The sequence below is a fragment of the Sus scrofa genome, chromosome 1 (genome assembly GCF_000003025.6).
Source record: "Sus scrofa isolate TJ Tabasco breed Duroc chromosome 1, Sscrofa11.1, whole genome shotgun sequence".
Classification (NCBI taxonomy): domain Eukaryota; kingdom Metazoa; phylum Chordata; class Mammalia; order Artiodactyla; family Suidae; genus Sus; species Sus scrofa.
In genome coordinates this window covers 14,877,984-14,895,744 of record NC_010443.5, presented here as the reverse complement: position 1 = coordinate 14,895,744, position 17,761 = coordinate 14,877,984, and the positions used below count along the sequence as shown (strand labels likewise).

The 17,761-nt window shown below is 46.0% G+C and overlaps 1 protein-coding gene across 5 annotated transcripts in view; it reads right to left on the bottom strand.

The window, feature by feature from the left end:
• Positions 1–17,761, bottom strand: part of ZBTB2 (zinc finger and BTB domain containing 2) — a 36,812-nt gene continuing 19,051 nt past the window's right edge. For 2 of the 5 annotated variants that reach the window (XM_021086753.1, XM_021086762.1), the window contains exons 2-3: positions 9,601–9,785; positions 787–3,564 (exon numbers count right to left, since the gene is read on the bottom strand). In XM_021086753.1, coding sequence (XP_020942412.1) covers positions 2,193–3,564; positions 9,601–9,773 — 1,545 coding nt within the window. In that variant the 5' untranslated portion in view covers positions 9,774–9,785 and the 3' untranslated portion in view covers positions 787–2,192. Of the gene's footprint in view, positions 3,565–9,600; positions 9,786–9,866; positions 12,411–17,761 lie in introns of those variants that run through there. The other 3 variants (XM_001929201.4, XM_021086767.1, XM_021086769.1) reach the window with 3 other exon arrangements.

Below are 17,761 nucleotides of genomic sequence, written 5' to 3'. Positions count from 1 at the left end.
CTTCTTTGTAAAAGACAGTTGGGTAAGACCATCTCCAATCAAGTTTCAACTCTCTAGAGCATCTTCTTTTTTTTTCTTCGGGCCACACCCATGGTACATGGAAGTTTACAGGCTAGGGGTTGAATCAGAGCTGCAGCTGCCGGCCTACACACAGCCACACGGGATCCAAGCCATGTCTGTGACCTACACCACAGCTCAGGGCAATGCCGTATCCTCAACCTACTGAGCAAGGCCAGAGGTTGAAACCATGTCTTCTTGGATACTAGGCAGGTTTGTTATTGCTGAGCCAAAACGGGAACTCCTATCGTATCTTCTTATATTGTTTATTTACTCATTTGATTCTCACAATATTATTATTATTATTTTTTTGTCTCTTTAGGGCCGTACCGCACACATGGAGGTTCCCAGGCTAGGTGTGGAATTGGAGCTATAGCTGCCAGCCTACACCACAGCCACGCCAGATTGGAGCTGCGTCTGTCTGTCTGTGACCTACATCACAGCTCACAGCAACGCCGGATCCCTAATGCACTGATTGAAGCCAGGGATCGAACCTGTGTCCCCATGGATCCTAGTCAGATTCGTTTCCGCTGAGCCACGATGGGAACTCCTGATTCTCCCAAACTTATGAGCAGTGCAGTTACTGTCTTCATTTTACAATTATACAAAGTGCCACTCAGGTTAGGGGAGTTGCCCAAAGTTCAAGAGAGAAAGGAGACACAGCAGGAACGCTATTTGTCCTTCCTGCATCTTTTTGGGTGGACAAAGGAAGATGCAGATAAAATCATATACCCATTTAATCAAAGGTTTATTCAATGAAAGTATGTATAAAAACTTACAAATCTGAGAACTCAACTATACATGAAACAGGATGACGGGATATTCAGTTTTTAACATACACGTACAGCACAGTTATTAACTGCTCTTCCCTTTCCCCTTCGGTCCTTATTTTTGGCTCCTATTTTGTCTTGTGAGACCATTCTGTTATTGGCCTAAGGGAAGATTAATGGACAACGTTTATGCTTTCAGGCCAATGGAGGAAATTTCAGGTGTCGGGAAAAAATTTGGATACTGTAACATCAAAATTCAGAGTTTTCCCAAAGAGCAATTAAGGTTTTTGTCCTGATTTCTCTTGGCCATTTCTAATGCCTCCATGAATGTTGCCAGTGAACTATTAGCATTGACGTTTAAAGTCATTAAAGTTACTCTATCGGCTCATAGCTTCCCCTGTAAGATGCATTTCCTGCATCCTTTGTCCTGCGCACACACACTGATTTAAAAGCAGCTAACTGGTGCTAAACAAATTTACCACTGGCAACTGCTAGAATGGCATGTCGTTTTCTATTCAGAAAGACAACCTACAGAACAGTACTTCCAAATCTGATTTTTTAAAACAACCAACAAATTTATCAGAAACGAAAACACAGTGTTTTGTTGTTGTTCAACTTCGAAAAAAGCCAGCAATCAGATAAGGCATGTGCATTCATTCACCTGTTTACAGCCGGTATCCACACATTTTCTCTTCCAAACACACAAACTCACAGCTTGTCATGTTGTATCCAAAAATTCAGATTGCCATCACATTATTACTTTTTCCTCTTCTGTGTTTTGTTCAAGTAGATTTCTTAACTAATGATTTTTCTTGACTGGACATAATCTGAAAGGATGCATTCTGAAATAAGATACCTGGAGGATAAATACTAAGAACATGTTCTTGGGTTTCAAGTTTCCCCACACCTGGAGATTGTGCATAGTCCCGAGCCCCGCTGTATTTCTAAGAAGCATGCTGTGTTTCCAGACACTATCTTTCTGAGAAGGAAGACTTATTACCCAGGGAAAGTCATAATTTTAGCTTGGTTACCAAATTGCATTCGCGTGGTTTTGTTTGGTTAAATACCCTTCATTAGTTCCAAGGATGCTTTTAAATAATCGAAAACCTCTCAAAATCTGAGTTTATAAGTACTACTGACCATTATCTTTCCAATATCCCCTGAATTAAAGTGAATATGTTCCAGGTTTATGATGCACAAAGCCTTTCCGGAGGAGGGGGCTGGGGACGGCGCGGGGGAGGGGGGGGAGGGGCCAGGGACGCGTTCGGCTCATGCCACGTGGAGAGCTACAGTTCTGGATTGGGGGAAGGGAAGGAAGATAGTCTGTGTTAAAATGACAAGGTTTTTTAAAAAGATAAGGAACATTCAGTCTAACAACACGGTTTCCTGTTCCTTTTTGATGGAAGCTAACACCGGGTGGTCGGGTTCCGTCACTTCCGAGTCCCCACTGCCCAGGAGAATGGACCGCCCCTCGTCCAGGGCGAAGACGTCCGAGTTCTGGTTTTGGCACGAATGTTTAACCACCTCATTGGGAGTCGAGAACGTTTTGTCACACAGGTTGCATTTGTAGGGTTTGTTCGTCTGCACCAACAGGTTGTCCATCTGGCTCCCTTCCTCGAAGGTGCACAGCTCCAGAGTCTGCTTGTCCACCATGGTGTACGTGTCTATGCTCTGGTTGAGGCACACGTGCCGGGCCGCCTGGTTGGCCCTGCAGAAGCTCTTGTCACAAGTGCTGCATTTGAAAGGCTTCCCGGTGTGTATGTACATGTGCTCCCTCCAGTGGCTCTTCTGGATAAACTTGCGGCCGCAGATGGTGCACTCGTATTTGCGCCGCTTGACCTCCCGCTCCTGGTCCGCCTGCTCCAGGTTGTCAATGTCCGCGATGTCCGAGGGCGGCGGCGTCTCCGAGTGCGGCTGCCCGTCGATGATGGGCGAATCCGAGATGTGCTGCAGCTCGCTGTCGCTGATCATCCCCGCTTCAGGCACTTCCATGGCGTCTTTGCCCAGGTCCGCCGTGGTGCTGCAGAGCGACAGGGGCACGCGGCTCTCGCCGGGCTGGCTGGCTGGGAAGGGCACCCCCGTGTGAATCTGGAGGTGCTCCCGCAAGCTGCTCCGGAGCGTGAAGCGCCGCCCGCACAGGTGGCAGGCGTAGTACTTGGGGAAGCTCCCGTTCCTCTTCATGATGCTCGGCTTCACGTGGGCTATGGTCAGGGATGCGGGCTGTTCGTCAGAGGAGGAGGCTTCCAGGTTGGTCTCCTCCCCGGGGGGAGGCGGGGGGACGGGCGTGGAGACGAGGTCGGGCGACAGCGAGGTCTGCAGCGGGTCCGAGGGGGTCATGTGAGTCCGATTCACCTGGGTCAGGTTTGCAGGCAGCTGGGAGAGCTGCGAGGCCTCAGGCACCTGTTCCTGGCTCATCCTGGGGGGTTGCGGCCGGGCCTCGCGGCCAAGTTTGTCAGGTGCCGAAGCAATCTTGGTGGCTTGTCTTAACTGATGATCTGCAATCTGAATGCCATACAAGGAGGAAGCCAGCGGGAAAACTTGGTCGGGATGAGAAAAGGCTCCTTGGCTGGCCAGGCTGGCCTCCTGGATCAGCGGGTAAGCATGCAGAAACTTGATCCCCTGCTCTAATCGAACGGGATCGATTAGCTGCGGCGCCATCTTTCCCGTGTACATCAGATGCAGCAGATAGCTGAAGATGTCTGGCTGGATGTCAGTGGGTTTCAAACGGACACACTCACTGCAAGAAACAAGTACAACGCCTGTAAGCGAAGGTCAGCCCATGTCTCAAATGATAATATAAAGCCTGAAGGAAAAATGGGGAACTTACAAAGTCAAATGCAACAACATCTCCCATATCCCCTGTTAGTGTCATAAAACTGAATGGAATACTCGAGAACGGTAACGGGAACCTAGGTAATTTAACTTTGATCCTATTAAGAACCAGAAGAAATACATAAATATATGTTAAAGGTCTGAGAAAGGAAAATTCATGTTAAAAAAATGTGGCATCTTAACTCATAGACTTTTTTCAATTGAAGTATAGTTAATTTACAGTGTTGTGTTAGTTTCTAGTGTCTCATAAACTCTTGAAGCAGTTTTTCTCATAGTAATCCATGTAAAATTATATCATATACAAGACATTTTATGTTTTTCTTTTTTTGGGGGGGGGCAGTGCGCCCACAGCACATGGAAGTTCCCAGGCCAGGAACCACAACAGTGACAATGCTGGATCCCCCACCTGCTGCACCACAAAAGAACTCCAGCAGATGTTTTAAGTTAAGAGTCAAGCAATATATCTGTTTAGCCAGGTTCCTCATTTATAAAATAACAGGGAGAGTTCGACTAGTGCCTAAGAGCAAGACCACAAAAGTGAGAAAAGAAAAAAAAAAAAAACCACCACCTTGTTTTGCTAGTGCTATGCAGCCCCCTGCTCTTTCCAGCTTGGAGGTGGAAGCACTGTAGACAGGGGAAGAACTGGGAAGGCAAGCCACGGTCTAGCGTGGATGGAGTCAGATCACGATCCCAGTATTGCTGGTTTGCATTAAAAGCAGCTCTGAGACAACTCGGTTCCTTGTCAAATCTAATCATTCTCATCACTGGAACTGCAGCTGGGATTTATAGGTATTATTAGCTCAGTTAATTGCCATTAATTCTCATTTCACAGATAAGGAATTGAGGCTCAAAGGAATTTACACCTTGCTCAGTGGAATTGGGATTTAAATCTAATTTCTAAGCAGAGAAACTGAGATCCTTTGGAGCATTAAAACAAACGCATCTGCCCGTGTCAATGTGCCAGATTCAGTCATTCCCATTTGACAGATATGGGAACGGAGGTCCCAAAAGTTAGTTGATTTATCTGAGGTACCTAAAGCAGTTGTGGAAAACCGATTTTGTAACTTTTAGATGTCAGTGTTTGCAGCATTCCAGAAACATCATCCCAACTCAAGCAGCAATAAGAAAAAGGCCCCAAGAACTAGCCTTAGACCACGAAAAAGGGCAAAAGTTCTAATGCATCATTATAAATCAGTGATACCTACTTCCATATTATGAAGTATATGTGCTCTCACCCCCAAGTGAATACACTCTTCAAAAGACACACCTTCTTTGAATGCCTTTAGAAGGTATAATTTTTTTTTTTTTCTTTTTTGCCATTTCTTGGAGGTTCCCAGGCTAGGGGTCGAATCAGAGTTGTAGCCGCCAGCCTACGCCAGAGCCACAGCAACGAGGGATCCAAGCCACATCTGCAACCTACACCACAGCTCAAAGCAACACCGGATCCTTAACCCACTGAGCAAGGGCAGGGACCAAACCCGCAACCTCATGGTTCCTAGTCGGATTCGTTAACCACTGCGCCACGACAGGAACTCCTATAATCATTTTTGATTACACCACTTATTACTGATATGACCCTTTTGGGCCCCTTTAGCTGTTTATCTTATTAACAAACATTTTCCAACATGCTAAAACAGTAACAGAATACCCCGCTCTTCTAAATGAAATATTTTATTCGGATGAAAAAGGGGGGGAGGGAGTGACTAATAGCAATTGGTGCCAGAACAGATTCAAGTAATTCCTGCACTGCGATCAGTGTGTGTCTATGTCAAGCCATATTTCAGATGAGTGCACACGAGTATGGACAATGTCTGACTGCTGGAAAGTATGGGAGCCAAAGACTAAAGATCAAACGTAAAAAACGGGCACCCCTTTGACAGGACACGAGGAGGAGTTTATGCGACTCCTGTTTTTCAAAAAGACACACAGATCATTCCTGTCTTTATTTGGAGTCTTTTTATGGTCCTTTTAATTATTTATAGTCCTTTAAATAGAAATGCAAATGCAGGTGATCTTCCCTTTAAGCCTGAGGTCAATGCCAAGGGAAATAAATGTGTGTACAGAACATATTTAGATGCCGGGAGGGAAATCCAATATTAACATAAAGCTTCAGGGATTAGGTGTGGTGAAGAATACTTTTCTCGAGGTCAACAGGCAACTGCAGATTGAAGACTTGGCCTGGCCCTGGAAAGAGATCTTTCCAGGGCCAGGCCAAGGCCTAGGACACGGGAAAATCATAGGCCTTTAGAGATGCAAATCACCCCAGGAGACCACAGGGCACCTTTTGTTCTTCGGGGATGGAATGTTCCTCCAGGCAGGGTGGGGGTGGGGGTGGGGGAGCGTGAGCCCCTCTGCCCCCAGGGAAAAGAGAGGGGAAGGCCAGAAACCCAAGGCAGCGTCCAAGAGAGTTGAATACCAAGTGGGGCCCCTTGCCAGAAAACCTCTGCTGCAAGTTTTATAATTTGCCCTTGTTTGTTATTGTATATGTTATCCTCTGTCTATTGGCTGAGGACAGAAGTGACTGGACATAAACCTCTCAAAGTTTAAAGAACTACGTGTAGTTTCTGATGGCAAAGGAGGGACAAGGCTGCCTATACTTCAGGCTTAGAGGAGACTGACTCAGGGGCCCTCGGAGGTTTCTGGACACCAACTTCTCTTGATTTGTTCATCTTCATTTCTTCCCCCCTTAAAGCGAAAGCATATAGACACACTAAGATGCTTAAAAAAGTTAGTTTAAAAAGCTCCTTCTGGGAGTTCCCCTTGTGGCTCAGTGGTAACAAAGCCAACTCAGATCCATGAGGACGCGGGTTCAATCCCTGGCCTCATTCAGTGGGTTAAGGATCTGGCATTACTGTGGCTGTGGTGTAGGCGAGCAGCCGCAGTTCGATTCCAACCCTAGCCTGGGAAGTTCCATATGCCGCAGGACCTAAAAACCACCCCCCCCAAAAAAAGAAAAAAACAAAACAAAACAAAAAAACCGCAACTCCTTATGTCATGTTCCAGCCATGGCTATCCTTGGTGTCCTCCCGCCCCCCAATAGCTAGTCCTTCTGTCCATTCCTTAGCTCCATCCGGGCCACTCTGGTCATTTCCAAGTCCTCTGGGAAGGACATCTCTCTCTACAATGTAAGTACACCTAAGTGGTTTGATTTGCAGGTGTCTGTTTGATGTAACACTCTCTTTTTTGGCCGTGTCTGTGGCGTGTGGATGTTCCTGGGCCTGGGATCAAAGCCGTGTCACAGCAGTGGCCAGGCCAGATCCTTAACCAGCTGAGCCACCGAGGAACTTCTGACGCAACAATTTGATGGAGGAAAAATATAGTTTTAGCGTAGCTACAGGCCCTTTGTATAAACTTTCCCGGTCATTTACATTTTCAAACTTTGCTGCACTTTTTTGCATTTTCGAACTTTTTCTTCAAGTAAAAGATAGGCTTGAGAGATTTGAAAATAAGGGATTTAAAGATAATGTTAGACATTGTCAGAGGCTGTGTGTAGCAAAGCTATCTTTCAGTCGCTTTATTTTTGAGCACTCCAAGCCTGCAGTCCTGCAGGATTTAAAACCTTTACTTGAGTGGGGCGCACAAGACAGAGACATCTAGTGGTGCAGACATAAAACACCCTCTAAACTAAGTGCAAAAAAACTGTGTTGGTCTATTTCTACAGTAGCCAGCAGTTCATGGTGCCTTGCAAAAACAAAAACAAAAACAAAAAAACCAACCAAAAAAAACAGCGCTGGATTAAAAGCTTGGCTCTGGTGCCCGGTATTAGCTCTTCTTCCCAGGTGGGCTTGGCCTTGGCAGCCCAAATGGCACACGCCAGCTTTGTGGCAGTAACACAGCGTAGCTTCAACTTGAAGCTCCTCACTCCACAGATGCTGAGTTCCTTTGTTAGAAAGGTATTTATTTACCTACTGCTCTACACTTTAGTTTCCTGCAGCTATTTAAAACTCGCTACCTTGTATTTATTCCTCAAAAGGAAAACCTGTTCCTTTGCAAGACAATGTAATTTATTGTGTGGAGACTTCAAGTGCCCATTAGCTGCCCTGTCTCTGACAATGAAAGCAAAGGGAGCACGTTTAGGGTCACAAGATAAAGCCACCTCCGCCTGCCATGAACCCCATTAATCCCCCATTCTGCCCCCCTCGACATTTATCAAGTGGCCATTAGGTACAAATCCCCAAACTACTGGCTGTGCTGTTCAAGCACATCTGTAAAACCCAGTCTCTGCCCTTGGGCATCTTATAAGCAGGAGGGGCGGTAACGATGCAAATTACAAAAAGGGGAAAGGACATTGCTCTCACAAAGTCATATGAATAAAAGTGCTGTGACATGTGATCGGATAACTACTTTTGATCACTTCAGGTCACCTGACTGTTGGGGGGGTGATCGTGGAAGAAGGGATGCGAACTAGTGGGCAGAGAGCCAGTGACTTGGGGTTCAGGTGAGGGGTGGGGGTGTCCGGAGGGGGTGCAGTCAGAGACAGGCCGGAAGGTGGTCAGGCCCCAAGTCGGCAGGGCCTTGAAAGACAGAATGAGGCATCTGTGTATCTTTTGGTGGGTTTCCTCTAGGTTTCCGATCAAAGGAATAACACAATCTGGTAGGTTTCCTATCAAAGGCACATTCCACTCAAAGCAACGCTTGGGAAATGGAAGTGAGAAGGGAAGGAAAGAGCTAACGTGAAAGGTAATTGTGAAGAAAACACGATTTGGGGAGTGATCAGATTGATTTTGGAGAGCTTTTCAGTAAGGGTTACTCGAAGATTAAAAAAAAAAAACAAACCATAGGGAAGTCAGGAGGGACTTCGGGGAAGACTCCATTCAGTTTTAGACATGCACGTGACATACAAGAGGATTTTCAATTCTAGATGTCCAGCAGGCAGCCTGGGGCCTTGGGAGACAGAGTGCTGGAGACAGAAAGATCAAGGTCAGAGCTGTCAACTGGTTCCCAGCAGAGGGAAGATCCAGGAAAAGATGAGCATCCGTCAGGAGAGGCAGAGAGAAAGTAGCGTGGGGACCAAACCCCCCAAAACTGCAGAAGGCAGAAAAACAAGGGGGTCTCAGAGTTATCAGTATGCAGATGACAACCCTTAAGAAGGAAGAAGACCGTCGCAAATGTTGCCGAGGACAAGGGCGACAGAGACTGGGAGAAGAGCAGTGGTTCCCGCAAGGATGGAGAGGTGGCCTCTGAGGAAGGATCTCAGTGGAGTGATGGGGCGGCGACCAAGTGCCGATGGATAAGAAGAGTGAGGGATGAAGGAAAGAGAGGCAAGGCCGTGGACCATTCTTGGAAGAGCTTTCGTAGTGAAATAGAGAAGCAGCTTCATAATGCAGGTAGACAGCCTGTCAAGGAAGTGCTGAGCCTTCACGGGCAAGGCGGCCGTGGAGGCAGGAGAAGAAAATGACGAGTAGAGAATCAAGAGTAAGGAGTAGGATCTGGAAGCATGAGGACAGGAGGAAAGACTGTTTCCTGAGACAACCAGGGACCTTTTCTCCAAGATCGAAAAGAGATGGGAAGAAAAAAACCTGTCAAGATACGGAGACTGAGAAGTCTTAAGAGAGAAAAGAAGGAAAGGGGGGGAATTGATGCCATCAAGCTTCTCATGAGAGGACAAGGATAAATACCACCAGGAGGGAGGAGACTGGGGACAGGGGCTGGCGGACAGAGAGGAAGGGGTTAATGAGGTGGCGCAGCTGCCTTGGTGGTGGACCTGATCCAGCGACCTTGCAGGTGACACCCAGTGTGCAGGTGACGCCCAGTGAGGACATCGGAAGGTGGAGGGGCTCCTTGGGGCAAGTGAGGTCTCGGGGAACGGGGGACCCAGGAGCCTGGGGGGAGGCGGCGAGAGGCATGGTCCTGATGAGGGCAAAGAGCAGGTACAGCAGGAAAGAGGGTCACGGAAGTTCAGAGTCTACAGGCATTAGAGTATATCAACCACATTAGTTACCTGGTCTGATGGACAAACAACATCTTAAAGTAATTGGAGAATGAAGCAAGAACTGATTTGTGTGCCTTGAAGTACACATCGCCGATGGCAACCGTGCAGTCACACAGGAAACCAAACTCTCGCTGAGCGTTTAACTGTTGCAGGAGAATAAGTCCATGGTTGGCCAAATCCATTTTTTAAAAAATCTGCAAAGCAAACAATTTTTCTTTAAGAAAGAGGATTCACAAATAAGTATGTGTCCTTTCATAGTCACCAACAGTAATGACCTTGGCTAACATGTCAGGTGCTGCTAGAAAGGTTACATGCGTTCACGCCGTCTTCACGACAGCCCTCTGGAGCGGTTCTGTCGTTCCGCCCATTTTACAGATGATGAAACTCCTGGTGACTCTGGGGTGTGCAGGATTTGCCCGAGTTTACACAGATGGGAAGTGGAAGAGCCAGGAAATGGACAGGAGCAGTCAGCCCTGGAGACAGCAAACATTCCTGGATCATTTTGAGTCAATGCAAATTCTCAGGATCCATCGGAAGTTGTCCAGCCTTCCACAGAGGTATGTAAATCAAGGTGCTGGGGTGGGGCCACAGCAGGGCAGGGTGAAGGTCTCACTAAGCGTGGGCACTACTCCAGCTCTTTCTGTGGGGCTGGGGCTGCCCCTGGCGGGGCTGTAATGACCCCCACAAGGTGTGGACACAGGATGGTAGTTTGCCTGGGTCCTCGAGCCAGAAGATAGGGAGGCAACATTTAAATCTGAATGTTCTGACTCCCAAATTCCCAGCTCTGTGTTCCTCATACTTCACTCCAACAGAACTGCTTGGCCTCTATCCACTAGCGGGTGGGGGGGGGCTGCCTCTGGGGGAGCCGATGCAGCAAGTCAATAAACTGCTCCTTCCCCACAGCGTTGATAAAAGCTCGACACACACAGACCAACATTACACTTAACAGTACACTTAGGGGGAGAAAGGGATTTTTTTTCCCCCTGAAGATTGCGAATAAGGCAAGGATGTCCATTCTCACCATTCCACAGACTACTACTGGGTGTTCTATCCATTGCAATAAAGCAAGAAAGGAAATAAAAGACATACGGACTGGAAGGGAAGAAATAAGAATCCACAAAACCTCCTGGACGTATTAAATGATTTTGGCCACAGGACACAAGATAAACATAAAAATCAACTGTAGTTCGCCATACTAACATTGAACATGCGGACGCTGTAATTAGTACTGCATCATCTACAATGCAAAAATGAAATACAAAGAGGTAAATCTAACAAAACATGTGTAAGACTTAGATGGTGAAAACTACAAAATGCTGATGAAAGAAATCAAAGAAGATCTAAACAAATGGAGAGACACAGTGTATTCATGTTTAGGAAGACAACGTAACAAAAATCGCTTTTTCTACATCGATATATGGGTTCGAGACAATTCTTATGAAGTCTCAGCAACGTTTTCTTTGTAGAGAGAGATGACAGTATTTTAGATGTTTGTGTAAAGGTAAAGATGCCAGATATCTCAAACAGTCCTTTAAAAGAGTCATAAGGAAGAATCAGTCTACCCAATTTTGAGGTGTTCTGTAGCTACGCTATTCAAGCCTGTATGGTACCGACAGTGATAAACAAACAGATCAATGGAACAGTACAGAGAATCTACGAGTGGACCCACACAAATATGTACAATTGATTTTTGACAAAGGAACAAAAATAATTCAGTGGAGAAAGAAAAGAATACTTTTTTTTCTTTTTTTGGTTGTGCCCACAGTATGTGGAAATTGCCCTGGCCAGTGACCTGAACCCTCACCACAGCAGTGACCTGAGCTGCTGAAGTGACAACGCCTGATGTCCCTGACCTACTGCACCACAAGAGAACTCTCAGAAAGAATAACTTTCAACTAGTGGCACTCAGTCTATGAACTTCCATAGACACACACACATGAAAGGAAAAAGGAAAAGAAAAGAACCTCGATCCAGTCTCATACCTTATATAAAAATTAACTCAAAATGCATCACAGACGCCAATGTAAAACACCAAGTTATCTTTTGGGGGAAAAATGGGATAAAATCTTGGGGAATCTAGGATTAGATGTAGAGTTTTAAAACTTGACATCAAAAGTACAGTCCATAAAAGGAGAAACTGGACTTCATAAAAATGAAAAACTTTCATTCCGAGGAAGACCCGAGGGAGAGGATGAAAAGATAAGCTAAAGGCTAGGAGAAAAAAAATTGATAAAGGACTAGTATCTAGAATATATAAAGAATTCTTAAAACTTAATGGTAAAAAAAACAGTCAAATTAGAAAATGGGCAAAAGACCTGAAGTGACATTGCACCGAAGAGGATGTACAGATGGCAAATAAACACATGAAAAGACACATCATCAGTGATTAGGGAAAAGCAAATTAAAACCACAATGTGATTTCACTCCATGCCTATCAGGTGGCCAAACTAAAAAATAACAATCCAAAGCTGGCAAGGATGCTGAGAAACTGGACTGCTCAGACCATTGCTGGTAGGAATGTATGTGGATATTCACAGCACCTGTATTCCTAGGTCAAAAACTAGATGCAACCCAGATGCTTCAATGGGTGAACAGTCCTTTGAGGGTGAACAGTTAAAAGCACAGTGTGGAGTGTTCAAACCACAGGAAACTACTGAGCCTCAACATGAAATGATCTACAGATACGTGCAACAACCTGGGTGAATTATGTCCTCAAAGATTACATACTATATGATTCCATTTATATAACACGCTTGAAAATTACAGAAGTTCCCTGGTGGCTCAGTGGGTTAAGGATCTGGCACTGTCACTGCTGTGGTGCAGGTTTGATCCCTGGCCTGGGAACTAAGGTTGGAGCCAAAAAAAGGACAAAGATGAAGGAGAAATTGAAAGAAAGAAAGGAAGAAAAAAGAAAGAGAAAGGAAGGAAGGAAGGGAGAAAGAGAGAGGGAGGGAAGGAAGAAGGAGGGAGGGAGGGAGGAGCGGGCTCTGCGTGAAGGAAATGCCCTCCAGCCCAGCTGCGTGCAGGTCACTCAATACCCTGCTTGTGACGGTGCGGGTCTGTAAGGGGCTTCGTTAGAGGAAGCTGGGTAAAGGGTACAAGAGCTCTCTCTGTATTATTTCTTGGAACAGCATGTGAATCTACAGTTAACCCAAAATAAAAGAAGTTAAAAACTGGATAACTGTAATGCGACTGTGGAGAAAGCATTACCAATAAGCTTAGAAACAAACACAGACACACACCACCCATCGATCCTCACTTAGCTCGTGCTCGATTCCTCACCCTCCTCCCTGCTCTAGGGATGAGCTGGCAGATTCAGAAATGTGCCCCAAAATAAATGTACAAAGTGGAATACTACTTTAGGAGACGGAGTAGGTCACAGAGCAAGACTCCAGAACGTCCGCTTGCCTGTCTTCTACCAAGAGCTGTATCCAAGTCTGGGAGGCGCTAGAGCCGCCCGTGTCTGCAGTGATGGGAGCGTGACGACCTGGACTGCAGTCTCACTTGCAGGTGCCCATTGAGGGCCTGGATGGGAACTTGATTCCCCAGTGCTTTCCACGTAAGCCAGGGAAGGCGAGGGCACTAAGATCAGGAAGAAGAGACAGAGAAAAGGCATCGGGGCTCTTTGATGTTGTTTGTTTCTTCCTTTTTTTTTCCTTTTTTTTTTTTTTAATGGCCATACCCACGGCAAGGCATGAGGCTTTTGATGAAGCCAGGGAGGCTGCCAGGTGGCAAAGTAACCCGGATCACAAAGAAATACTGCTGTAATCTGGCCTCCACTAGGATACAACCTAAGAAACTTGTCTTCAGGTTTATCTGAAAAGTGGCAGAAATCTTCCTGTTCCATCTTTGCTAACCTGCCTTCTCTACAAGAAGTCCAACACCTTTTCGAGTACACCGGGCTGAGCTGCTTTCTCGTGATCTCTGACTGATCACGAGCACGTTCACGCAGCGTCAGGGGTCACTTGCTAAGGACAGTAACGCATTACTATTTATCTCTTGATGGTAATGACAAGTGGCTATTATTTATGGAGTGTTTACTATCAACTGCTGAACTACTTGAGGTATTGCTCCCCAAATTTTACAAAGGAGGAAACAGGCTTAGAGAGCTTGTCCAAGATGATAGGATACATAAGTATGAGAAGTGAGATTTAAACTGGGGATTTCGTCTGATTTGTTGGAACATACTATGTGCCAGTACGTTTATTTAAATTAATAGGAAAATAGGTTACTGGGTTTTTTTGTCTTTTTGTCTTTTTTTTTTTTAGGGACACACCCACGGCATATGGAGGTCCCCAGGCTAGGGGTTGAATCGGAGCTGCAGCTGCTGTCCTACACCACAGCCACGGCAACGCAGGATCCGAGGCACATCTGGGACCTACACCACAGCTCACAGCAATGACAGATCCTTAATCCACTGGAGCGAAGTCAGGGATTAAACCTGCATCCTCACTATTTTTTGTCTTTTTAGGGCTGCACCTGCAGCATACAGAAATGCACAGGCTAGGGGTCGAATAGGAACGGTAGTTGCTGGCCTACACCACAGCCACAGTAATGCAGGATCTGAGCTGCATCATCTGTGACCTACGCCGCAGTTCACAGCAACACCGGACCCTTAACCCACTGAGGCCAGGGATCGAACCCTCGTCCTCATGGATCCTAGTTGGGTTCGTTTCCGCTGAGCCACGATGGGAACTCCCCTAATGGCTACTTTAAAGTGTATACTTGTTATAAGAGATTGAAATATTACCGACACACAACAGTTAGTTGTTCCTCCACCCCCCCACCACCCTCCACACTCTGGCCAACGTGGGGTATTATCACTTTTTAAAGAATCTCTGCCAATATCACTTTTTATCTTCTACGGACTTTATGCTAGACTGAGGTATATTTTTATTTTCTCTTGTTTCTCTTCATGAGCTGTGCCCATTTTCTATCAGTTTCTTTTTATAACTTAAGGATTTGTAAAACCATTTATATAATAAGAAAATGAGCCCCTTTCACATATGTTGTGAATATTTTTCTTTCTTCTGCTTGTTTTACAGATATTTTGACATATAATTTGTACCAAACTTATCAATTATAGGATGATTCTGAGGTTTTTGGTTTTTACATTAATGGTATACATATGTGTGTGTGTGTGTGTGTGTGTGTGTATCTCCTCAGTCCAGCAAAATGTATGGCTCTCCCTTGTTCCGTAAACAAAGTATTTTATTCAGACTGTAAGAATAGTCACGATAAAACTGCAAAATGTTGCTTTTTTAAGAGAGTCTACTAGTTATTTTAGGATCTCAATTTAGGAGCATCTAGAATAGGAAATGAAATGAACACGTCTTTCAAACATAGAGGGAAGAACACATGTCTGGAATCTGAGAAATGGAAAAACCAAATGAAAGGAGGAAAAACAAAGAAAACATGTCATCGGGCTCAAAATTCACATGAGGGGGAAAAGCCCCATATACATCAATTTTTAAAAACCTTACTTTAGAGACCAAAAGACCTTTCTCAGGGAGAAAAAGCCCCCAAGGTTCTTACCTATGTGAAAGAGCCTGAGAAATGGGGGGGTGGGGGGGTGGACTGGGCCTTCATTCTACCCCGAGGGCATCTTGGGGAGCTCCGCCCCTCCCCGGTGGGGCTGACAGGACTGCCTTTTCCCGCGGCCCCCTTGGCGGTCACTTCCAAGAGGCTTGACCTGCTGTGGGCTGAGGCTGCACGTCTTCCGGGGCTGGCCCCGCTCCAGGCTACCCACTCCTTAGCGGGAATGGAAGTGGCCGTCTGCTCTTCCCACCGCCATCGACTGCTCACCCCACCAACCACATCACCCCTTCAGCCCTGCCCACCAAGGTCACCGAGGACCTCGTGTTCCCCAGCCCTCTGGACAAGTGGCTTCCTCTCCTCTCTGTGGCATCTATGCCCTTCCTCCTGCTCCATAAGTATTCGGGCCAGGCTTCCAGGTTTGCTTCTCACCTCTGGCTATTCTATTTTCATCCCCGTCAAGGATTCATTCCTTTGGCTGATACTTCTCTGCTTTGGTCCACAGCCCACGTCTCACCTTGCAGACTCTCTGGGGTGATCCGGTCCATAACCATGTGGCCGTCCCACAGGAACCCTAATTTCAGTCCAGGCCAAACAACTCAAATCCCCAAAAGGCAATACAGGCCATCGACACAAACCTGTTCTGTCTGTACCCCCGGCTCAGTGCATGAGCCACCTTCCGCCTCTCGACCAAGCTGGGAACCCAGCTCCCCTTACACTGATGCCATCAACTTACACTCTCTCACCCCAAGCCTTCACTCTGTCTCCCGACTCATCGAATTGCCAGCTCCAGCCTCTCTAATCCATCACATGGAACAGCCAGAACCTTCTCGTCAAAGGGCAAATCTGATGTTACTTTCCGGCTGAAAACCCTGCTGTGATGCCCCACCAGCTTCAGGATCAAACCCAGATCCCTCAGTACGGCTCCCAAGGCCCCAGGTGACCCGCGCCTGCTCACTCTGCACCCCATACCTCAGTGCTAATCGAAACTACTGGTTTGCAAGGTAAGATTTTAACAATATTGTTAAGACATAAAATGCTACGTCTACGTGAATTAATTTTTTTCCAATGCTATGAAACCCAAACAAAATACAGGAATAAATTTAACATTGCAATGGATGCTATATAGCCAACTTTTTTGCATAATCCCTAATTTGACAATTTTCTTTAATCAAAAAATTTTAATTCTTAGTTGATTTTATTTTGAGCAAATATGAATACACATAAAAACTTATACTAATACTTGTATCATCTGTTAAAAAAAAAAAGAAACTATTGGAGTTCCCATCGTGGTGCGGCGGAAACAAATCCGACTAGGAACCATGAGGTTCGGGTTCGATCCCTGGCCTCGCTCAGTGGGTTAAGGATCTGGTGTTGCCATGAGCTGTAGTGTAGGTAGGTCACAGACGTGGCTCGGATCTGGCGTTGTGGCTCTGGCGTAGGCCAGCAGCTACAGCTCCGATTAGACCCCTAGCCTGGGAATCTCCCTATGCTATGAGTTCGGCCCTAAAAAGGAAACAAACAAACAAAAAACCTGGGGGTCCAACAGAGTGTGGCTCCCTCTATTTTGCAAGACATAAAAGAGTCACATACCTGGTAGGAACAGAGGGCTTTTCAACATAAAAAGTAGATAGGACATAACAGTAGTACTATATTCAACATATGGAAAAATAAATTGTTTTCTAATGCAAAAAAATCACAACATAAAATTTTACTTTATAACATTAAGTTGTACCTAATTGTTTTCTTTTTTCTCTTTCTTTCTTTCTTTCTTTTTTGCTGCACACTTGGCATGCAGAAGTTCCCAGCCAGGGATCAAACCTGAGCCGAAGCAGTGACAATGCTGGATCTTTAACTCCAGCTAACTGTTTTCTTTCTTTTCTTTTCTTTTTTTGTCTTTTTGCCTTTTCTGGGGCCGCTCCTGAGGAATATGGAGGTTCTCAGGCTAGGGGTCTAATCCGAGCTGTAGCTGACGGCCTATGCCAGAGCCATAGCAACACGGGATCCGAGCCACATCTGCGACCTATACCACAGGTCACAGCACACCGATCCTTAACCCACTGAGCAAGGCCAGGGATTGAACCCACAACCTCATGGTTCGTAGTCGGGTTCGTTAACCACTGCGCCACGACGGGACTCCAAGCTGTTTTCTTGATGTGAGTGTGTCAGGTGCTCTTTACCAAGTGATTATCAAGCGTCTCATCTGTTCTCAAGTCCATGTATTATCAAAAATCCACTTTCATTTTGAGTATGTTGATAAGGGAGACAAAATGATGTATTTCATTTATTCTGGAAACTCTGGATGAACTGAGATAAACTGCAGTTTTCTTTGCCCGAAGGTCCTGAGTACCCAGGCCTTTCTTGGGCTTCCAACAGACCATCACACTCACTGCTCAGAGGCCTCCCTCTCAAAGACGAGCAGCTTGGGTACCTGACTTCTACTCACATGGTCAAGAGCGGGGGCCTGTTTCTTTTGTTTGCTTTTTGGTTTTTTTGTCTTTTTATGGCATATGGCAGTCCCCAGTCTAGGGTTCAAATCGGAGCTGTAGCTGCCAGCCTGCACCACAACCACAGCAATGCCAGATCCTTAACCCATTTATTGGGGCCAGGGATCAAATCTGCATCCTCGTGGATG